A 24,508-nucleotide genomic window follows, 5' to 3' on the forward strand; every position below is an offset into this window, starting at 1 on the left:
GTACATTGTATACTGTAGCTCATTGTGTTTATTGCGTATATCTTTTTTCTTTTTGGGCATCTTATAGCTATATTTACTATTATTGCTGCTACAATGCCTGAGAAACCAGACACAAACAAATTTTACTCTTATTCTTTCCTACTAAAAACAAACATGAACATCAACAGAGCTGTGGGTCTAACGCCATGAAGAAAAATAAATTGTGACATCATCATCAAAGTTCCATTCATTGTGCAGCTGTGAGTGACGTAAAGTTTGGACCTATAAATAATGTGACTGTTTTCACCTGTAGCTTCTGCTGAAACACGCAGCAGGACAGTACTTACTTACATAAGTGAAAGTATGACTTTGGGGTTGGTTCTATTCTAAGGTAGCACTGATCATGTCGTTGCAAAGAGCGTGAGCAGCCCTTTCAGAAATGATATGATCTCATTCCCTCCCAGCTTGGACTCTCCATAAACTCGATCCACGAAGGAAATCGGTACCTCTGCGATGGTGTAGTTGAGCTGTCTCGCTCGGACAATCATCTCCATGTGGAAGACATAGCCTTTGGAGACACACTGCTCAACCAGGCGCTCCAGCACCTTGTTCTTGTACAGCCTGAAGCTGCCAGTGACGTCTGAAGCACCAGGTCTCAGAAGCACTTGAGTCACAAAGTTGGCTCCTCGACTGATGATTTTTCTGCGCAGGTCCCAGCCATACACACCTCCATTGCCTTTGTACCGTGTCCCAGAGACCAGGTCATAGTTGCCTTCCTTCTGCTTCTCAATTAATTCTGGGATAAACTTAGGATGATGAGACAGGTCAGCGTCCATGATGATGACGAAGTTCCCTGTGGCATGCTTCATGCCGTGAATGTAGGCAGTGCCAAGGCCTAGTTTTGATGCTCTTGGTCGAAGAATAATTTTGTCCTTCCCATAGATCTGTTGCAGTTGTTCTGCTATCTCCAAGGTCCCATCTGGACTGCCATCATCAATTACGATAATCTCATAGTCATATCCACCTTCACCAAAGTATTTCACCAAAAGCCATGTGATCAAAGGCAGATTCTCACGTTCATTATACGTGGGTAACAACACTGAATATTTATCGTCATCCTTTTGGCTTCGTTTCGCAACACTTGGCCTTTCCATTGCAATGATTCGCACACCGCAAGTCTTGAGGTACTTGGAGGACAGTCTATGACATCATCTTGATGCACCATATTTGGTCATGAAGGGACCCGTACGGACAAGACAAAGATTTCTGATTACTATGAAAACCTTGCAAAACCTGTCAGTCCGTCCGCCCTTCCGTCTGTCTGTCACACCTCATGACTTGAATGGATTGGATTGGATGACGAACTAAAAAACTGTAGTACAAAAAATACGAGGCCCTGCCTGGCCTTATTAATAATAATAATTAACCGCAACCTCACCCATTTGGCTTCTCGCCCTCTGCGTCTTACTGGTAGTAGAGAAGATATAATGACTCAAACAAATTGGTACACATTATCTCTGGATTAACTCTGGGTCCTGTTCACGAGTGAGGGGAGGACGGATCGGGAGATCAGCTGGAGAATTTTGGAGCAGAAGAGCCAGAGTATTGTACTCGCTACTTCGTCATAAAGTGTGGGTCATGACCGAAAGCTGCTGCTTCCTCACACAGAAAGGAGACAGCTGGTGGTTTGGCTATCTAGTATGCCTCCTGACTGAGCCTCCTCTGGGAATGCTCCACTGGGAAGAGGCACGAGGGCAGACCAAGCACCAGATGGGGGAGGATTATATCTTCACACTGGCCTTGGAATGCCTCTCCAGAGGCAACTATCCAGAGTCTGGATAGTTGGGAGCTTTCTGCTGGAACTGTTGCCCCTGTGAACCGACTACAACATTTCAAGTTATATCAATGAAATACAAAAAAGGGGGGGGGGGAAAACAATGCTGTATAATATAGCTTCACTGCGTGGAAAAGGAGACTTTATGGTTATATTGGAGGTTTAGCCGCCTGCCTTGTCCGTAACCCTAAAATCTCTTTCACTCTATGCGATGCGAGAGTGCGGTCTAGCCAACACCAAGTCAGGACTCCTGATTCGTTGACCTCCACACTCGGGCTCTCGAGCTCTGTCCACAGTGTTGTTATAGCTAAGATGTCTCGCCGCAGTGCATCTACGTACGTAGTTAACCCTGGGTTGGCTCCCATATAGGTTTGCTTGCCTCTAGTTCCGTGTGCCTGACGCAGTGCCCTGCCAATCTCATTCTTCTCTCTCTGACCACATTTCTGATGTGATCCGTCCATGTGACACACCTAGTGCCATTCGTAGCATTCTTGTGTAGACTCCCCTTTCCTGTTGGGCTGTGAGGGGCCATGTCTCAGCCCAGTAGGCTGACTCCACTGTAGCGAACAAACACACACACACTCATTCCATGCAAAGCATTCCAGGCAAGTGCCCTCCGGGAAAAAAAATCTCTTTTTCTTAACTGTAGTGTATTATATTCTTCAAAAGATCATGTAGCATCATATACTAGCTATCTATTGCAGTTTTAAAAAGAATGATTTAGTTGGGTAAGGGGGGTTGTAGCAACTCATAATGTAATAATGGCTCATAAAATGTAATAAACTGTTATAATAAACTAAATGTAATAAAAGATCATAATTTAGTAATAAGCTCATAATGTTATCATTATCACGTACCATAATAACAGATTTTTGCATAATGTGTTACATTAAGAACCTTACATAGCGGCTGATGATGTAATAACAGTGCATAATGTAATGACGTCTCATATTGTTGAGAAAAGTGTTACATTGTAATAATCAGTAGGCCTACCATGCATCATGTCTATCATGGCCACGGGCCAGTATAATGGTCAGTTGAAAAAGAAAACAAATCACACTCGTGTGAAGTGAGTGGTGCAACTCCGTGTGGGGGCCCCCGGTGGATCCCCGGAACTTCCAGACCCACAGGAACGCGCACAGGGTGCCGCCCCGGTTCCGGCAAGCCGCCGAAACGGTCTAGAAATGACAGATTTATACTGTGTGGGGGAATTAGCATTTAGCAGACACCTCCCCCCCCCCCCCCCCCCCCCCCCCCCCTCTCTCTGTAATTAGCAGGCAACAGGCGCACGCGCGCACACACACACACACACACACACACACACACACACACACACACACACACACACACACACACACACACACACAGCAGTCATGATTAGGATAATAATTTCAATTTTATTTTATTTTATTTATATATCCTGTATATGTCCTGTAATGTCATTCATGTCGAATGTCATGTTTTTATGTTCTGTGTGGACCCCAGGAAGATTAGCTGCTGTTATGCACCAGCTAATGGGGATCCTAATAAAACTCTAAACAGTTCAACACTATCTCTCTCTCTCTCTGTTTCTAGCACAACAACGCCACTTTTGCCCCTACTGGTACTCTAAACATAGGTACAGACATAGGGACATAGGGGCATTGCTGTTCCTTGGAGTGGTTGCACCACTCAAAAAAATAAAATAAAGTAGTGGCGCTATTGCTAAGGAAGTGTATTTGGTTAGGCAATATCTATTGCTGTTATCTGTATCTTGAAAGACAGATCAAAGCTGTGTATAGGCCTATAGCATGTTGCAAGACCTATTTAGTATATATAAAGCATATAGGAAGTTACTGAACTGAACTCCCTGGGAAACCATGTGACATACAGATAAGTCTGGATGGCAACCGAGAAAGGTCGTGACGCTGGAGAGAATGCTGACCTCCAGGAAAGACTGGCAGGGTAACAGGGGCCAGCAACCCCTGTTGCAGCACTCGCAATAGGACACCAAGCAAGCTATACAGATCGAGCAATACCCCCGGAGTTTCCCGAGAGGAGGGGAGGAAGAGAGACTCGCTATAGGACAGATTCAACGACAACAACGACAGTGTCACAAACGCAGAGAAGACGAACAGTCTGGTGAGACGTATAGGAGGCAAACCATAGTCCTATCCTATAGAGACCTCTCAGTGCCTGAAATCCCCCAAGAACACACATCATGGCAGAGAGAGCCTCCTGTTGGGCCTCTTGCATATAAGAGAAAGGAAAATGGGCGGGTCCGCAGGGGGATGCCCTGGGCTTGGTGGTTGCTGGGGTGTGGTCGGCACTGGTTGGCTGCACCTGGCCGGCAGGACAGCATGCCTTCCCTGTTGGCCCGGGTGTGGCTGATGCTGTAGCTGGTGCTGGTTGCATCTCGGTGATGGCTGCACCCGGGGCGTCCCTCTGTGGATTTGTCTATAGCTGGAAGCGTGGATGAGAAGGGTAGTGGTTGAGGGTTGAAGCACTGTAAGGTTGGAGACCACCGGATGACCTCTCTTCCAGGCCGAGGCTTTATCCAATAGAAATGTATGTATTTACAAACTAAACAAACCAGCAAATAGGCAGTGAGAAACGTGGTGACGAACACCTTTAGTGTAGTGTCATCTATGTGCACAGATTCCACTTTCACTTCCTCAGACACACGCACACACACACACACACACACACACACACACACACACACACACACACACACACACACACACACACACACACACACACACACACACACACACACTTAACATCTTTATTTGTATTCACATTTTACAAGAAATTTCTTGAACACAAACAATAGTGGATGCGCAAACTTGAGAAACCTCTACAACAAGTGCTTCAGATACAGATCACGGGTACAGAAAGCATCGCCTTCTCCATATATGGCAACTGCCAATTATTGCAGACACCGAACAGAATTTTGCTGATGCCTTAGCTCTCGGCTTGGGCAGGCCCCTCACGACTGATTTGTGGACATTACCGAGGCTTCCAAATATGAACACAAGTAATTTATCTGTTAACATCTGTAGCCAAGCTGTATAATAGCATCCTTAAGACGCTGGTACTTAAGCACCTTGGTATGGAATGCCTCTTCCAGACTGTGGTCAAATGTACATGCCACTTCCAAAATGGTCACTTCTCTACTGTCCTCATCAACAACAACAATATGTATGTATTTACAAACTAAACAAACACCAGCAAATAGGCAGTGAGAAACGTGGTGACGAGCACCTTTAGTGTAGTGTCATCTATGTGCTGCACAGATTCCACTTTCACTTCCTCAGACACACGCACACGCACACACACACACACACACACACACACACACACACACACACACACACACACACACACACACACGTCTAACACTTAGTTTGGTTATATTTCACTCCCTGACTTACAAGTGGTTGAAGTGGAAAAATGAATGCTGAGTAATATACTGTGTATAACTTCCTACTCTGCCTTATGTCTTCACTTTAGACCGTCCTCCTCACTGCAGGAAATCCAGACACAAACAAACATACTGAGTGCTATAAGAGACGACTGCTGCCTGCAGTCTTACCATTATAGAGAATCATCGACTTGGTCACATGCAGGTCATAATATTGAATGCCACAGACGAAAAACAGTCCACACTATTTATCCATAATGTATAAATGATAGACAAGGGGTCAGGACAACGAGGCCTTTTCGTGGAGGGGTCAGAATGAAATTTGGTTTTAGACTGTTTTTCGTCTGCGGTACTCTTGCCATGGAAACAATATGTGCTTGGGTTTGTTTGGATAAGTGCAGACTCAGGATATTCCCAGCCAGTGTGGATAACACATTCCTAAAGAATAGTAATAATTATCTTCGCTTTCACTTTCAGAGTAATTAAAGGGATACCTACTACCTACTCCTAGTTATTTGTGTGGGTGACTGATCATCATGCACAGTGGTTTATCTAGAAAACACAGGAGGGGGGATTGGGAGGCTATATTGAATCGTTTATTTACTGTGCATTCCAACAACTGTAAACACGTCTGAGGTGGTTGCCATGGACATCTGGGTTCATTCCCTACGTAATTGCCCAATGTTGGCTCCACCCAGGAAACCCCATGTGGATGTACCGGTGTGACTGGTACACCACCAATGACATTAACCTTAAACCACCTTCACCCTCTCTGTCCACCACACCATCATCATCATGATGTCTCAACCACGTTCCCCCAGCCAAGCACCACAAACGAGCCATATGTCACTTTGACACCACCTGCAGGTTTGGAACCAGGGCAGAATGTTACACAATCAGTGTCATCAGAGCCTTGAACATATTTTCTACAGGCTCATGTAGAATGTTCCACTGAAATATGTGTGTAATATAATAACACAAAACATTGTTTTACTCTCTGACAATAGTACTGCTTGACTGACAAATAAAGTGGCCGTATAGGCCCACAACATAATGCCTATATAATAGAAGAGAATGACAGAAAGTTGTTTTGAGAATTATGAGAAAATGTTCGCCAGCCCAGCCGTACAGTATGTGGAAACCAGACCCGCAGGCTACTTTTTTTTTAACCTGCTTAGCTTGATCTCCCACAGGCCTAATAATGACATAAACCAAATGCAATTAAAATGTTGCACTGTATCAAAGTTTAATGAGATAATCCAGTCATATAGGTAGGCAGTTGGTTGGTTGTACATGAGCTCTAAGTCCATGTCTGATCTTATCTGCCTGGCAAAGCATCACACAGCAGACAGTACCCTCATATATGACTGCTTTCCTTTTTTCCCCCTCTCCTCTTACTTCCTCCTCACACACAGTACAAGGGTTGAGTGAGCAAGCATGAACTGTGAGTACCAGCAGCCAGCCCATTCTCCTTCTCACATTATCTGGCCGAGACCGGTTGAAACCTGTAGCCTACCGGTTGAAACTCAAGAGACACTTCCTGACGCTGTGCATCAGCAACCAAATCCAGACAAAGCTGGAAATATAGCAAGCACACAGGGAGAGAGAGAGAGAGAGAGATAGAGGGGGTGGGTGTTATTATATTATAATTAAATATAGGCACAGACAGACTACAGTGCGTCATGGCTGATGACAGGGGGGCAATGTATTCCCTTTAAGAGGCAAGTTATTAACAGTTCAGAATCGGGTTCATTGAGTTATCCTATAGTTTATTAACGTGCCATGAACACAAAGGGCGACAAGAGGGGACCAAAGCAGACAGTTGGACTAGTTCACTGTTCACGTTCACATTTATAACAAACAGCGCGTCATGTCGTGTTGTCTGGAACGTCGTTGAAGACACAGCGTTTAGATAAGCACCCACCACGTCAAAACTTCACCGTCCAATGAGAGGCGTCCATAATACCGTTCACTACGGGTTCCATGTTGGACCACCCTTTTCTTCGAATTACATGGGTAGCCCAGGCTGAATATCTGCGCATATTCCTGCAACTCGGTGAACTCGCGGACAAACGGTCCGTCCGTATGTCGTGTGTCTCCATTAAGTATGAGGGACGTTGCCGAACATCAGCCCTTCGTGGTTTTAAACGATGATGGACCCATGAATTGGTAGCGAGAGGCGCGCGCGAAGAGCGGAGCCAAACTGGGATGTAGCGTCAGAAAATAATAATTGGATCGAGATAACGTCACATAAGCAGTAAGTATATGTTCCGTTGGTATTTTTTTGTTGCCATATTTCACTGTTTTATTTATTCTTTTTTTAATTGTTTTATTGTCTTGTCTATATTGCAAGAAGACACCGATAAGCCACAATGTGACATAGCCTATTATGCTGGGACAGCGTTAACCTACGCTCTGCTCGTGTTACAATAGCTTACTGTAAGTCACCTGACCCTGTACAACAACATAAGTTCATGCGCAAGATGTTCCATTTCTTTTCACACGACAATTTAAGAGTTTTCTCCCTCGTGGTAACGTGACTCCAAATTGAAATTACCTAACGCATTACCGAATAGACTAGTTAAGGCCTGTTTTCCACATGGCCATGTCTGCGACCGTCACCTATTTCTTTGTTGAACCGGCTCAGCGGTGTGTGTTGTCTGTAGCCTACCGGGCCCTACCCGTATAGACTATAATGTCTCTCCCTCAGATGAGACTCAATTAAGTGCCAAGTAGGCTAGTACACTATGTGCTCAGTTGTGACTTGGCTATGTTCTTTGGAGGACTTTCCCCCCCGTCAGACTTTAAATTAATTTATACTGAACAACAGGTGTTGACAGTCAAAACCATTCCAAACATTTTAGAAAGGTAAAACGCCGGGTTGGGTAGACTAAACACTGCTGATCCATGCAGCATAAGGTTTAGCTATTCATAATTGGCTCAAGTAATTTCCCACGTTTGCTAGATGCTGACATGGTTGTCCTGTAATTCTTACTTTAGGCACTACAACTTGAGCGGAACAGACTGGAGGGCATGTTTTTAGTTTAGTTTAGTTTTTATTTATATTTACTTGCTTTGCTTATTGTTGTTGGGAGGGAAAGAGGGAACAGAAACAAATAAATGGATGCAAGAAGCAAATACAGGAAGTGCCACATCCAACAGAAGGGCACATTGATTGCATTATTTGCTTCACTAAATGAAGCACATGCGTGCCAAACTCCTGTGACTCACAACAGTTGGTAGACTTAGCTTTAGGTACATCAAAGGTTTCCCAGCCATTCCAGTAACCACATGTTGAAACAAGTCAGGAGGATCAGAGTGATTGCACAGAGCCTCTGCTCAGTGTTTTGATATAATTAAATAGGGCTAGGGGGGGGAAATAACGGAAAGAAAATAATTGAGAAGCACTGAGGATGAGTTAAATTAACATCCAAGCGTAGGTTGAGGTCTTTGTTTCCCTTCACTAACACCCTGCTGTCTGTGTGTGCGCCTACACAGTTCCACATTCACACTTGGTTGCTGTTCACTGTATCCACACAAGCAGTGTTGCCAACTCCTGCGAGAGAAATAAGCCAAATCTTCTCTCGAAAAACAAGCCAAAACAAGCCCAATAATATTGCCATATAATACTAATAAATAAATATTTTATGCATTTATCATTATAAATACTACCTATGTCTATAATTATGAATGTTTTGGTCATTATTATACTATTACAAATATAGTAGAGTCACCAGACCGATTCTGTCACTCGGTGTGGAAAAAAAACAAGCCAACTTTGGCGGGAAACAAGCCGATTTGGCAACCCTGCACACAAGCTGAGGGGAGCAACTCACTGCCCTGGAGCCATCAGGGCTCCACAAGTTATTTAAGGACACATTTAGAAGGACTCACTCTAAAAACTACCGTTTTACGTATGTGCCACAGTGCCACTGACTCTTCCCTTCCCTCTTAACACTTTGAGGGAAAGGAAGTTGCACTTAATACAATTCATCTGCCCAGATTTCACCAGTAGGACTATGCCAGGGATTTAATCCACCACAGAACTGTTGCTCACATATTTGCACCTCTAGTAGTGGGGCGGGTAAACTCATAATATTATATTATGGAAGGTTTTTATTTTATGATGAAAGCATGAAACTTTCTGCAGTTTGTCTTACTTGGGCCCATGTTAAACCCAGAAATGTTGTTTCCTATTTGTAAACTTGTATGATTAAAATGTCATCTATAGGCTAGCAGATGAGATAAAGATTGATTCCTAAAAGTTATATGTTGGGAAATTTGAGTAATTAGCATAATAAGCAAATTAATTGCTTAATGAGCAAATTAACTGGAAATGGCTATCATTTTGTGTTAGAAAGTCCATATTTGTGATATCCAGAAATTCACTGGTGAAGAGAGTCATGCAAACCATTCCGCATTAGCATAATTGGCATAAATTATGTAAAACGGGTACAAATTAGGAATGAGCTATTATTGCTTTTAGTCAACATATGAAGGTTATTTTAGAAGTTTAGAGTCTACTATTATGTTGATACATAAATTAATCTCTTGCCATAACTAAATAATGCAACCTTTCCTCGTTTGCATAATTTGCACAATTGTTTTAATAATTAGGCCACCTGTAATAGAGGCTACCTGGGAAACTGAAGGTCCCAGGTTCAATTCCAGGCCCTGGCAATGTGTCTAGGTATACATAAGCAAGACCCTTAATCCCCAACTAGTGACCTCAAAGGTCTAACCACTTGAGCAGCAATAACCTAATTGAAGCAGAAAACAGAATTTCCCATAGGAATTAATAAGGTCTAATACACAAAGATGAAGACGGAGAAGATGAGGAGGCTGAAGGGAATGAGGAGAGATGGCGAAGAGTGAAAAATACCATTGAGTGTGAGGTTGTGGTTCTAAGTGAACTCACTAATGCTTATTATGGTACCATCCTTGTCTACTCGGTCTGTGTCTCAGAGTAGGTCTAGGGCTGTGGACGGTTGCATTAATTGGAGAACAATGGCTTCTATAATAGCATGCTAACTTTCCAAGAATATAAAGCCTGCCGTTAGCTTGGATTCTCCATCTATGCTCTCTCTCATCTCTCCTAGATGTTTTTAATGTTATAACAATGTCATAACATTTATATCCTAAAAGTTAACAGGAATCAACGTTTCTGTAGACTATTGGGGTTTAAGTTTCCATTCATTAGAACAAAACTTCCATTTAACAAACATAATATATTATTATAATGGAGAATAATGGTGCAAAAAGTGGCAAAAATGCAATTCTGAGGTCAATGACCCCTCAAGGTCACCAGAGGTCAATCAGAAAGTGATTCCAAGTCTGAAATCAAACCTTCAAGCTTTAATCATAAAATGCACAATTGGTTTTGTGGTTATCTGCCCCACTACTCTGGGCGTTGTGTTTTGGGGGTTTCCTTTCATGTATGACACATGTTTCTCAGGACAGTAAACCTCTTTGGAATGTGTTATCTGTACTTTTGGACTTTAAACAGAAAATGATGCATCACCATTTAAGTGGATATGTTTTCCCTAATCTAAATATTTTTTGCTTCTCTGTTTCTCAAGTCTTCTCATCTAACTCATAGAATGATTCATTTTTTCCTGTGCATTGCAGTGATGTTTACTCTCACCGAGGTTGCATCCCTGAACGACATCCAGCCCACGTACCGCATCCTGAAGCCATGGTGGGATGTCTTCATGGACTACCTGGGGATTATCATGCTTATGCTGGCCATCTTTGCCATGACCATGCAGATTACCAAGGACCAGGTGGCGTGCCTTCCCTGTCTGGAGGAGGAGTCATCCACATCGGAGTCCGGCTCTTACACAACACAGAGTCCACAAGAGGCTGCTTCGTCTGGAGTCACTGGGACAACTGTGGTTCCCACTGCGCCACTGGCCTCTAAAGACTTACCAGACAGTGCCGTGCACGAGATCCATGTCACACACCAGCACAGCGTGAAGGCACAGAAATATGCCGGGCAACCTCAGCCGACGGGTATCAGCACCAACCTGGACTATCAGCAGTATATCTTTGTCAACCAAATGTGTTACCATGTTGCCTTGCCCTGGTATTCCAAGTACTTTCCATACCTCACCCTCATCCATACCCTTGTGCTCATGGTCAGTAGTAATTTTTGGTTCAAATACCCCAAAACAAGCTCAAAGATTGAGCACTTTGTTTCAATTCTGGGTCGATGCTTTGAGTCTCCTTGGACGACAAAGGCCTTGTCTGAGACGGCCTGCGAGGACAATGAGGAGAACAAACAGAGGTTAACTGGCACCTCCTCTGCACCAAAACAGGTCTCGTTAGAGGGGAAAGAAGATGGCACTAATGCCAACTCGTCTACACCCATGCTGGGAAACAGTGGGGTTAAGTTCTCAGCAGATAAGCTAATTGGTGAGGTTCCAAGTAGTATGACCATCCTTGACAAAAAAGATGGAGAGCAGGCCAAAGCATTATTTGAGAAGGTGAGGAAATTCCGTGCACACGTGGAGGACAGTGATTTCATTTATAAGCTCTACGTAGCCCAGACTATTGTCAAAACGGTCAAATTCATCTTGATATTGTCCTACACTTCAACCTTCATGGCTGCCATTGAATTCAAACACCTCTGCGAGCCCGATATAAAACACCTGACAGGTTATAGACAGTTCTTCTGCACTCACAACATGGCTTTCATGCTGCGAAAGCTTCTCCTCAGCTACATGGCACTGATAATGATCTACGGAATGGTGTGCTTGTACTCTCTTTTCTGGCTGTTCAGACGGCCCCTTAAGGAGTACTCCTTCGAGAAGGTCAGGGAAGAAAGCAGCTTCAGTGACATTCCGGATGTCAAGAATGACTTTGCATTCCTCTTACACATGGTTGACCAGTATGACCAGCTGTACTCCAAACGCTTTGGCGTCTTTTTGTCGGAGGTCAGCGAGAACAAGCTGAGGGAAATCAGCCTCAATCACGAGTGGACCTTTGAGAAACTGAGGCAGCTGGTGAGCCGAAACACGCAGGACCAGCAGGAGCTGCACCTCTTCATGCTCTCTGGGCTGCCCAACGCCGTGTTTGACCTCACTGACCTCGAAGTGCTCAAACTGGAGCTGATCCCCGAGGTTAGGTTCACCGCAAAGGTTTCTCAAATGACCAGCCTACTGGAACTGCACCTCTGTCACTGTCCAGCCAAAGTGGAGCAGACGGCCTTTGCTTTCCTCCGTGACAATCTTCGCTGCCTTTATGTCAAGTTCACTGATGTGGCAGAGATTCCAACTTGGGTGTATTTGCTGAGGAGCTTGAGGGAGCTTAACTTAATGGGGAACTTGAGCTCAGAAAACAACAAAATGATTGGCCTTGAATCCATGCGAGATTTGAGACATTTAAAGACATTATACCTGAAGAGTAACCTCACAAAAATGCCCACGAACATCACTGAGCTGTCTCCACACCTAATAAAACTCGTGGTGCACAATGACGGAACAAAACTATTGGTACTAAATAGTCTGAAAAAGATGACAAATCTTGCAGAACTGGAGCTGCACAACTGTGAGCTGGAGAGGATACCGCATGCTATTTTCAGCTTGACCAACCTACAGGAACTTGACCTAAAATCCAACAACATTCGAACCATAGAGGAGGTCATCAGCTTCCAGCACCTTAAGAGGCTAACCACCCTCAAATTATGGCACAACAAAATCATCACCATTCCAGCATCCATTGGCCAGGTGAAGTCTCTGGAATCACTCCACCTCTCTCACAACAAGCTAGAGACCCTGCCCCCGGCCCTGTTTACCCTGCCAAAACTCCGACACCTGGATGTGGGCCACAACTCCATCACCGTACTCCCGCCAGACGTGGGTCTCCTCCACAACCTTCAGCACCTTGCCATCAACTCCAATAAGCTGGAGGTGCTGCCCAAGCATCTGTTCAGGTGCACCAAGCTCAAGGTTCTTTGTCTCGGGAACAACGGACTCACCGTGCTGCCGGAGAACGTGGGCCAACTGGTCCAGCTCACCCAGCTGGAGTTGAGGGGGAACTGCCTGGACCGACTGCCTGCCCAGCTGGGCAACTGCCGTATGCTTCGCAAAAACTGCCTGGTTGTAGAGGACCACCTCTTTGACACCCTGCCTGTGGAGGTGAAAGACAGTATCAGCAGAGAGACCAACGTGTCCTTTACCAGTGGTTTATAGCACACATACCAATAACAATAGACCCCCAGGCAGACAGGCAGCTCCCTGATGGTTTGTTGTATCCCTGTATTATGGGATGAGATATTGGACTTCTTACTATTATTACTCACTGAGAAAATTGTGTTGATTATTTTAATTAACTGTCTTAGTTGCACTATATATGGATAGTGACTAGATTCTTTTTTTTTTAACTTTTGAAAAAGTTACAAAAACGTTAGAGCGTGCGATAAAGCGAGAGTGCTTTCCTCGTTAAGTGTGTCTGGTTCATCCAGCAACTCAATTATTAGCATCTCACAATGTTCCATTTTAAAATGTTTAAAACTAAAAAGCTTTTAGCAACATTGTGTAATATTCCATAATCTTTTTTTTCTTTTTTTTTTTGCTGAAATGATTTGTAGATTTAACATTACATGGTATTGTACTAGGCACTCAGGTATAATTGTATCCATGGGGAACAGTCTTTCGCCTTAACTGCTGCTATTTTTACAGTGAGGGCATTTGCAACAAAAGGCCAAAAATGTCCTTTTTTTATTGTCAGTGTGTGTGTGTCCACAGACCTCCATCCATCCATAATTAAGAAGAGGACAAAGTACAATGTTCTCTTTTTCAGTAGTAATTCACTTTTGTTGAAATCACATTACATTCATGTTCCTCAATGTCCTGCAGCTAACAAAATTATTTTGGTGTTGATAAGGCCACAGTGGGAGTTTGTGGAAGCTGTCTAGACATAAGGCTAGTCCCAGCTACTAAATGACAAGAATTCTCATGTGGCATGAAACAGAACTGAACTTTTGCCCTGTCACGGCAAAGATTGTATACTGACTATGGCCTGTAGAAATGTCTTTGCACACTGAAAATGCAATGTTTGTTTAAAGATTGCTGAATTTTATTTGTGATTGATAGCACATATTCCCAACGCATACCATGATAAATGTTCTTTCTTTCTTTTTGGTGATTGATAAAGACTTGATAAAAGGGAAACATCTGTTTTCTGACCAGCTTCATCATATTTTCAAATGTGATTTGTCTTGAATAATGAATTGTACTGATCTTACTGAAAGTACATTTCAAATCCTGTAACGAAGCTATAGCCTATGTCTGCCTTCATTCTTTCCAATGTATTTCCAATGTAAGTTTTCTTCACAGATAGGCTATTACAACTTGAATGAATACACAAGCAAAGTTCATAACTTTATGGCACAATAAAACGAGACAAACTTGTATTGTTATTCATTGCTTGTGCTTTGTTATGGAGTTACATTTGTGTTTACCATTTTAAACACTATCTGCATATCAACAAGGTCTCACCTGGGCTGGCCTTAGAACATGTATAATCAAGCTTTGCTCATACATGCAAAGACAAGGAAATCCAATATGAGGATACCATGGTTGTTATGTCACCTTGGTATTATGTCTCAAGGGAAAACCCGTCACGAAATAGGCTACACGCCTAGCCTTCATTACTTAATCTGTATTTAGCTCCTTGAGCTAAGATTCTGATAAAGGCATTGACTGATAAAGGCATAAATTGTGCCACAGAACAGATATTTGAAGAAGTATTGCACTTCAATCAATCAAGGGTGATAATAAACCTCCAATAACTGCATGGCTTATATAGACCAACATCCAAATAAAATAGAATTGATGTAAAACTCATGCACAGCAAATTAACAATATCATTGATTCATTTTCATGATTTGTTTAATATCCTTAACAGACATTGTATTGAACTGTACTCTCCTGTGCTTGTCTTTGCAACGCCACACCAACAACGTTCATTCATGTTTATGTGCAAGTCAACGCTGCCATCTGCCGGTGGATTATGATTACGTACTAAACCCAAAGCCTAGGAACAAAATGAAAGGAAAAGATGTACTCTTGACATCGAAAAGCTGAAAGCAAGCTATGCCTATAAGAAAACAACCTGTGACATGTCTTCTTTTATATTTAATTCCTGGATCGATTATATGACAAAGCCTAAGGTCTCAACGGTTCATAAATAGTTTTTGTTCAAGAGCGGGTCAATGTATTTCATCGAACTTCCGGTGCAAGTCCTTTCCCTCATGTCCTGTCCCTTCCTTTCATTTTGTTCCTTCCTAGCCCAAAGCCTGGTGACGCGAGGTCACTCTCTGGGTGATGCACACATTCAACATAACCCAGAATCACAACTATTACTCGCATGAGAATTGGACACTCAGGTCTTAACAGTACGTTACATATAATAGGGAAGCACCCGACAGGAAAGTGTACAGAGTGTGGAAGAGAGGAACAAGAAACCGTAGAGCATGTACTTCTACATTGTAGGAAGTACAGTAGTGAGAGGAATCAGTTGCTCTGCCGGCTGAAAAAGGTGAAACATCAGAACTACACAGTGTCAGGTCTTCTGGGAAAAGAAGCAGGCAAAGTTTACCATTACATTATTAAGTACATAAGAAATACCCACTTGGTGAATAGAATATAGGAGTTTTGATTTATTTTATTGGTTTGCTGCTTAGTCCCTAGTACTACACAGTCCAGCTGGTGGCGGTAATGCACCTTGATAGGTTTGCCAACCGCCATAAAACCCGAAAGAAGAAGAAGAAGAAGAAGAATCACAACTAACCAGCTAAACGGAATGGTTTTGGACAAACTGTACACATTAACAAGATGAATAACCTCAATTCATTTCCGTATAGGATGCCTGGGCCATCTATTGGAGCAAACCAGGCACAGCCACCGCAGAAGAAACAACAACAAAAACAAACAGTTGAATCTGGAAGGTAACGATAGAATGTGGGCTCAGACTATCACCTGGAACGGTTTTAGACCTAGAGTAGACCTTTAGAAAGTTTCAGGATTGTAAACCCGACAACGTCCTTGCGTGACATCTAACTGATTAAACAAGGCGGGCTCTCCTTAAAACGAGGATGATCTTGAACGATTTGCGTTCAAATGCTGGCATGTGAGATTCCATATTCCAGCAAATACAATGGACTTAAAATACTCGCTAAGCTAGCTAGCTAGCAGCTACCAACACGATCAATCTACATAACAACGAAAACCAATGCATACTGTTCATCACTGGCACTGCCGTACTGTTAAAGACCCTGCAAAGGCAATGAAATAAGTTGTTTCTAAATACATAACTGTTAAATAGTTATGGCTGAAAACATGTACGTGCAATTATAATTCAAATGATTCACCCTATATACATGGTCAATCACTGTGGTCAACTCTATGTAAAACAAAACAATGTAAAGAAACTATATATGTATATATATGTGAGAGTTATTTGGAAAATAGTCTGAAGTAATTTTAACGATTTGAACATGCACTTTACATTTATCAGCACCCATCAGACCTACATTTACTTTGTTTATGCCCATGGATGACTGCCTTTACTAGGTTTTGTTAATAAGCAATTGTCGAAATATTAGGCCTTAATGTTAGCCTAAGATTTAGACTGAGTCGTACTCGTAGCTGTATTTGATCCATTCTGATTGACAATCTTAGGTTACCTTAATGTAAAATGTTCAAGCACGTTCTAATCATGGCTACTTTACATTACTTCCACTTACATTTCGGAAATAAATAGCCATTGAGAGGTTCCCACTGTTCCTGATACCTTTGGCTTTGGCTGGCTACATACACACTAGCCTATAGTTTATACTGTGGTGTGACAATCTGAGAATACATCATTTATTATAATTACTGCTTTAAATATTGCCATGGAAGTGGACTACTTAGTTAGATTGATGTCGAACTGTGTATTTCTGAATTACACATTTTATGTTTTATTTATTATTCAAGAATGTTATTCTTTATACACACCAATTAGAGCCAAGTGGGTGGCGTGGAGTAAACAGGCAGGTCAAGTCCGTCTGCACAACGATACAAAGAGTATTACAAATGAACCTGCACAACCTGGCGAAACAGGTATGAATCTGAATGTTACTTTTAGGTTAGTGGGTTTCTGGGTTTGTCTCAGTCCTAAGAAAAGGTAAAATTTAACCTTATATTTATTGGTATTTACTATTTCTTATATCCTATGGGAGAAACTCATAATCATTACTAATTCATTTTAACTCTTGTAATGGACAGAATCACCTGGAGCTACCGGATGGAGGAGTTCATTTGCCCCATTGGTTCCATCACATCCTCTGCAGGATACCGCGTCTCAAGACAAAAGTACAAGCAGTTCAGAGAAGTAAGACATGGCAAATTAGTGGTCAACAGCCAGTCATTAATTAATGGAAACACATAACTGGTGCCACGCATTTCAGCTGGCATGCTAGGACAGGGAAAGGTTGCAGTAGTACCATACACCCTGAAACAGAGAAATGTGGGTCATTTGGGAATCTCTCTACGTCGTCCTCAGACGAGCCCTCCATCGGCGTCTCCAGTCATCTCGGTTCTCCATACATCTGGCCAGCTCATTTGTGCTTTCTGCACCAGCATCTTTCTTTAGTATGTCCACATAGGTAGGTGTGGGACGTCCTCTTGATCGATGCCCGTGTGTTGGTTCCCACAGTACAAGATTTTTGGCCGGGAGTTCTTGGTGTCGGTGGCAGTGGCCAGCTAATCTCATCCTCCTTACTGCTATCTTCTCTGTTACACTTGGTAATGCTCCATACAGACGCTTGTTGGTGATGTGCTCGTCCTAGTTGATGTTCAGTACCACACGTAACATTCTGGTGTAGCACCCGTCCAGGGATTTCTGTAGGGCTTGTGTTAGTGTCCAGCATTCACAGCCATATAGGAGAACAGACTCCACGGTCGCAGAGAAGAAACTGATCTTGATATGTCAGGGGAGGTTGGATTTCCACACACTGATCATACCATTAAGAGCTCTCCAGGCAAGTGCTTTCCTCACTTTAAGGTCCTTCTCTGTGGATCCGACCCATGCGCCCAGGTATTTAAAGTCACTGACTTCCTTTAGCGCAGTACCCTCTATTGTTGTTAGAGGCAGATGTTCTTGGGGGATGTTATAGGTTATGACCTCGGTCTTCTTTGCATTTAGCCTGAGGCCAACATTAGCGCACTCTGGTCAGGAGAGCCTGTGCCTGCCTTACGTGGTCAGATAGCAGGCAGATGTCATCAGCGTAGTCAAGGTCTGTGAGGGTTTCTGCAGGGTGTCTCGTAGACCTTCTTGGTACGATAGTGAAGCCGAGCTCCGGCTCCCTTCCTTTAATAGCTAGTCTCAGAGCATAGTCCAAAACTATTGTAAAAAGGAAGGGGGCTAGGGCGTCTCCCTGCAGCACTCCGGTTTGGATGTTGAATTCCTCACTGTTACCGTCCGGCGTTGTCACTCAGGCTCTCGTTCCTGTGTACATGGTCTCAATGGCTCGGAGCAGGTTCGAAGGGACATTGTAGGCCTTGAGTATTCTCATCATCATTCCTCTATGGATTGAGTCGAAGGCCTTCCTGAAGTCTATGAAGCATTGCACGGCTGCTAGGTTGCTCCTCTTTACCTCTTTAATGATCCTTCTTAACGCAAGGATCTGTGCTAAGGTGGTTTTCCCTGAGGTGGGGCTCGATTGCGCTCCTTATCCTGTTCAGTATCATGCGGTTACACATTTTTGCAATGATACAGGTCAAGCTGATACCACGGTAATTGTCAGGTTTTGAGAGCTCCAGATTTTGGTACTGGGATGATGAGATAGAGAGAGACCATATTTCTGGCATGATGTTTTTCATTAGAGCCTGGAATACAAGCATTATAACAGAGACAAATGGTATATGTGATAGACGCACAGTCGCACACACACCCCTAGGACTAACACACTGAACCATGTTCCATTTCCTTCAGGGCTGAGATCTATGACCCATTCGATCGTTACTCGTCAGAATCCGAGCATGAAGACCAAGAAGGTCCCCATCCCAAACGCCATGCATACGAGCGGTCCACTCCAGGCCCTGGTCGCCATGATGACCATCAATGGTCACCATCTCACTCTTACACAGATGATTCCTTCCAAGTTGGGCCTAACGGCCCTGAAAACAGAGGCAGAGGCCCCAGCCCTGACAGGAGAGCCCCTGAAAACAGAGGCCGTGGCCCCAGCCCTGACAGAAGAGTAAGACCCCCTGAATACAGAGGAAGAGGCCCCAGCCCTGACAGGAGACCCCCTGAGCAGCATAGGGGCCGTGGCCCCAGCCCTGACGGAAGACCCCCTGAGCAGCACAGAGGTCGAGGCCCCAGCCCTGACAGGAAAGCCCCTGAGCAGCACAGAGGTCGAGGCCCCAGCCCTGACAGAAGACCCCCTGAGCAGCACAGAGGTCGAGTCCCCAGCCCTGACAGAAGACCCCCTGAGCAGCACAGAGGCCGTGGCCCCAGCCCTGACCGGAGAGCCCCTGAGCGGCGGTCCTATAGCCCTGATGATGGACCACATTGGCGGGCAAGTTATGCTCAAGTCACACCCCACGCAGACTGCAGAGAATCTAGCCCCGACGCGTTGCCTGAGTGGCAGGCACATCGCACTGAGAGGCAGTCACAGCGTCAGAATTCCAGTGCAGAGGAAAGACTGCTCGACATGCTCAAGTCCATTCAGGCATCGGGGACAGGCAGAATGTTCTCTAGAACAGTCCAGAACGAGACATACAGTGGACAGAGTACCAATGGCGAAGAGAAAATAATGGTCCATGAGGTCAGGAGGGAGGTATGTTGAAGTCCGACCAATAAGCGGCAGGTTCATACTTCATAGATACCGGTAGTCCTTTTTGGGTTTTTCACTTTACTCTCTATCTGACTGGCAATGATGTCAGTGCTGTCATTTCTGTGACAGTCTCATGTTTGTTACCAAACAAGTAGTATGAGAATAGCTTTTAGGACCTGTTATCAGTGTATGGTCATGACTCATGTTAAGCCAGGTACAGTACAGTTTTAGGCCCTGTGCTTACCTATATGTATTGTATAGAACACATACACACATGTAGAAAAACGTTGTGTTATTGAGGATGAGGGACTGCTGCGGTAAATCCAGTAAATAATACAATTAAAAGAAAAATCACCTTGTGCAGTGCGGACTGCTATTTCTATATTCTGTTCACTTGAGTCTGCACCCGTCTATCCTTCTCTGAAACTATTGACAGCTCAGGACTTCAGTCCCGTAGTATTAGGGTATTGAGAATGAGCATATGTAGTAACTAGAGATGCTCCGATAATCGGCAATGATGATCGGCAATTTACCTGGAGAAACCGATCTTTTACATTACACAATTTAAGTGGTATAAATGTTAATCAGATATATAGTATCATTTCGTTTTTCATCTTTGACAGGCCAACACATTCTCCCATTCCTCCCCACACACAAGAACAGTTTTGGCGTGGGTTTTGACATATTATACTTTTGGAAAATATTATAATTTGGTATCGGTATTGGCCGATCATGAGAAAAACAATCTGTGATCGGTCCCAAAAAATCTGATCGGAGCATCCCTAGTATTAACATCACCTAATGACTTCAATTAGTTTTTAAGCACACTTACATTCTGTGATGTCAGTGTTTCCCCTAGCCAGAAGCTGGGGGGGGGGGGGGGGGGGGGGAGCTTTCACACATGCACGCAGCACGCTCATGCAGAGCGTGTGCATGCGTCAGACCCGTGCATACAAAATGTGACATTTTTGTGATTTTATTTGCACTTTTTAGCGGTTTCTTTGTGGTCTTTTACAGTCTTTTGCGGTTATTTGCCCTTTTGCTGCCTACAAAAAATTGTAACTTTGAATAATTCCTTTCCCCTTAATCTTTTGTATGTGATCTCCTTCCTGTCCTTTTCAGAGTACTACTGTGAGATCATTACCTCCACCACAGGCCCAGATGGACCAGCCACGATTTGTTGGAACAGGTAGGAGATTGTCGTGAAACTGTGGGTCCCTAGTACACAACAGGACGAATAAACAATCTGAAAAAATGCGTCGTAACTCGTGAATATTTGACGTCAAACTATAAATTTTGCATGATACAAAGGTTTGTGTATGTACTCATGACACAAACAGCATTTTGCACATACATTGCAGTGTGTAAGGACCTTCATACTTCAGCTATTTTAATGGCCAATCTACAAGCTCACAATGTATTGTACTTGTGGGTTAGGGTTAGGTCTGCTATTTCTGTTTGTGAACATGTTTGAAAGATGGGACACTAGGTTGAAGGTGGCTAATAGGCAGATTAGACAGAACTGCATTGTGAAAAGGTGTGTGCATATACAGTACTGGTATCAACTTTTTACTGTGGACCTGCTATTGTTGAGTGACATTCCTGTGACATTTTAAAGTTGTGAAAATATTTCACTACTGGCTTTTACTATATTGTTGCTGTCGGGCAGACACCTAGTATCGCCATATTAAAGTATTTGTACGTATAGATCACTGTGGTGCGTACACCCCTTGTGGTGCGCGAGCGCCTTCTAGGGGGTGGTGTGACATGAAAAGGCTAATGGTGGTGCTATAGTTTTATTTGAAATATATTGACATATTATGCCCATATAGGGCAAGTATATACAGAATATGTGGATAAATAGGAAAGACGTAGATCATACGTAAACGTTACACTCATTTGACAGGAGTGGAACAACTCAGACGTTCTCCGGAAAGGACAAGAACCAGGAGCAAAAGTCCAATAAGGGAAATGGAAACGTAAGAATGCAGAGTTGCTTTTTGTTCCATTTTACAAATGGGTTGATTGCTTGAACATGCAACGATTTAATAACTTTAGCCCTTGTCATATGATGAATGTTGTGAGCTTGTGAAATATTTCATATAAAATGTATACTTATTTATTTATTTTTGCTTCTCTGTTAATCAATAGGATATGATGTATAGAGATGATATATTCCACTCAAAAAGGTTGTGGACGTGGCCTCCAATAAGATAATTTAAATATCAAGAGTCGGCACAAGTTGACATCTTGTCTGACTCTGTGTTTTGTCTTTCTTTCAAAAGCCCCTTTACCTGTGAGCTGTGTATGGTACAGGTGGCCAACATGCAGGATCTGGAGCAGCATCTGGGGAGCAAGAGCCACTGGGACACACTAGAATACATCCAGCAGCAGAAGAAATATGATGACCTGACTATAGCCTTCTTGCAGGTAACCTGTTAACCCATTTCGACCTGAGGACGTTTCTACAAATGTCTTCTAAATCCTGACAATTTTCTGAAAAACCCATGTTTCTATGTCAGTGGTTCTCAAACTATTTCATGTCAAGGACCCCTAGAATTATATGTATTTGCCCGCCGACCCCATCTCAAAATATGTTGTTCCAGGGACCTCCCAGAAGCAAAGATTTGAGTTCAAAACGTTTGCTCTGAAAGACCTTCACGATTTTTCAAAAATAGCAGACCTACAAGTTGCACCAAGTGCCTTGCTATTTTTCAACAGCTAAAGCATAACATAATGCTTAAAACAGCAAAAGGGGTAATGTAGTTTTGAGTTGCTAGCCATTTATTATTTTAGTTTTTGGACACCCATTTGTACACAGTTTTAGTGTTGGTTTTCATTTTTGAGTAAACCCTGCCATGGCCTACACCTCCTTCCTTGAGATCTTCAACATTAAATCTCAACACATTTAACGTGAATGGATTTGAACAAAAAACATTTCTGTTACCTATTTTTGAACTTTAATTGACCGATTGACCAAACTAAATGGTTTGTAATGAAAATGTGTTTGTTACAATGAATCTATTTCCACTCTGTCGTCAGTTTACAGTAGATCTGTATGATCTACTGTAACCTTTATGTGTGTTGGTCATTCATGGTCCATGACTGACGGCTGCTTTCTGTTCAACCACAGGAAGTCATGATGTACAAAGTCAGACATGTCTGTAAACAGGCCATGGAGGAACCTGCGATTGAAGGTAAATAATCTGGAACTAAGAAGGGTGAAAGACGTACATGGTTTCAGATGTCTTCTCTCCAGTATCGACTAGATACAGTAGATTTAATCCCCAAATATATCATCATATTTTTTCTTATTTTGCGTCAGAACTGTGTGAAAAAGACCATATGACCAAGGTGGAAATGCTTCACTGTGCAGCCTGTAAAGTCTATGTGTCCAAGTCCACCGTACTTAAACACCTGAGCTCTCAGGAACATCTCTACAACAAAAAGGTACAGTATCATCATCTGCCATCCACATTTGAGTGCATAACTGAGCAGGATAAAACATTTGATCAGAACATTCTTCGTATTCTTATGTAGATCAATAATATATATTTTGAAGTTCACTATGTATCACTATGTAATCACTATGTATAATTCTTCACCAACTGTTGAAACTGGGCCCGTTTTCCTTTTTGGTAGGGGTTTGGATCGAAGCAGAGACTTGAGTGCCTCTGCAAGGCAGAAACCATGATGAAGGAACTAAAACCACAGTATGAACATTTTCTCAAGGTACATACTCCAACATTGAGTGACTGCCGTTTCTTCTAGTGGTGAAATGCCACATTTATATTTTAACAAAATATGTCCTGGTTTGAATTCTTGAATATCATGTTGTGTTAAGTAATGTTTCTAAATTGAAATTGTTCTTCCTTTCAGGGTTCTGATCCATTTGAATGACTATCTATGGAAAAATGGCCTAGGAAATGCTCTCCAGAGATTTAACCATAAAGACCAGCTGACTTTAAAAAACAGACCAAATAATTTAGATCCATTTTGACTTGTCCCAGCTTGTCACCAGTGATGAGTCAGGGTTTGTAAGTTTGATTTAATTTTTGAATTAAATACAAAAGTTCTAAAAACAAATTATGATCTGTGTACAAACAGTTTTTTAAGAATCCTTGCATTGACAAAAAAAAATGGTTGACAGCACAGAGCCCAAGTTTATCCTGGTTGCTTAGCCTTTCTTTTTTTTTTATTAACATCACAAAAAAATGTTTTCAGCATTGTAATCTGTGTGAGAGTACATTTAAAATTAAATTATTTAAAAACAGTATATTTTTTTGAAACAGTTGAAAACATTGAATATAGGAGACAGTATAATGGGCAGCCAACACTGGGTGTGCATTTTTTTAACCACCTTCAGTTCAAGTTTGTATAAAAAGAAAAATGCAGCGACCATAACTAGATAAACCATATTCTATGCATAACATGAATTGAAATTCATAATTCAGTTTTATTTTAT

General features: G+C 42.8%; 3 protein-coding genes across 4 annotated transcripts; 2 read left to right on the forward strand and 1 right to left on the reverse strand.

The window, feature by feature from the left end:
• Positions 1 to 380: 380 nt before the first annotated feature.
• LOC308326224 (dolichol-phosphate mannosyltransferase subunit 1-like) lies at positions 381 to 1,133 on the reverse strand (the record flags this gene model as incomplete). Its single annotated transcript, XM_080779032.1, has 1 exon — positions 381 to 1,133. One exon carries the CDS (start codon positions 1,131 to 1,133, stop codon positions 381 to 383), a length of 753 nt encoding a protein of 250 aa, XP_080635158.1.
• A 5,856-nt stretch (positions 1,134 to 6,989) lies between these two features.
• On the forward strand, positions 6,990 to 14,640 carry lrrc8da (leucine rich repeat containing 8 VRAC subunit Da). Its single transcript, XM_080778304.1, has 2 exons — positions 6,990 to 7,476; positions 10,848 to 14,640. Coding segments are annotated over exons 1-2 (2,565 nt in total). The 5' UTR covers positions 6,990 to 7,475; the 3' UTR covers positions 13,412 to 14,640.
• An 877-nt stretch (positions 14,641 to 15,517) lies between these two features.
• LOC308325201 (uncharacterized protein) lies at positions 15,518 to 24,077 on the forward strand. Of its 2 annotated transcripts, XM_080777640.1 has the most exons (12): positions 15,518 to 15,569; positions 15,999 to 16,170; positions 17,229 to 17,326; positions 17,492 to 17,597; positions 19,200 to 20,046; positions 21,166 to 21,232; positions 21,950 to 22,022; positions 22,329 to 22,473; positions 23,177 to 23,240; positions 23,369 to 23,493; positions 23,686 to 23,775; positions 23,923 to 24,077. In XM_080777640.1, exons 2-12 carry the CDS (start codon positions 16,058 to 16,060, stop codon positions 23,941 to 23,943), a joined length of 1,749 nt encoding a protein of 582 aa, XP_080633766.1. In that variant the 5' UTR covers positions 15,518 to 15,569; positions 15,999 to 16,057; the 3' UTR covers positions 23,944 to 24,077. The 2 variants fall into 2 exon arrangements, with proteins under 2 accessions (XP_080633766.1, XP_080633767.1); XM_080777641.1 differs by lacking the exons at positions 17,229 to 17,326; positions 17,492 to 17,597.
• The last annotated feature ends 431 nt before the right edge of the window (positions 24,078 to 24,508 follow it).

The sequence above is a fragment of the Protomyctophum bolini genome (genome assembly GCF_963924005.1).
Source record: "Protomyctophum bolini genome assembly, chromosome: 12".
Lineage (NCBI taxonomy): Eukaryota > Metazoa > Chordata > Actinopteri > Myctophiformes > Myctophidae > Protomyctophum > Protomyctophum bolini.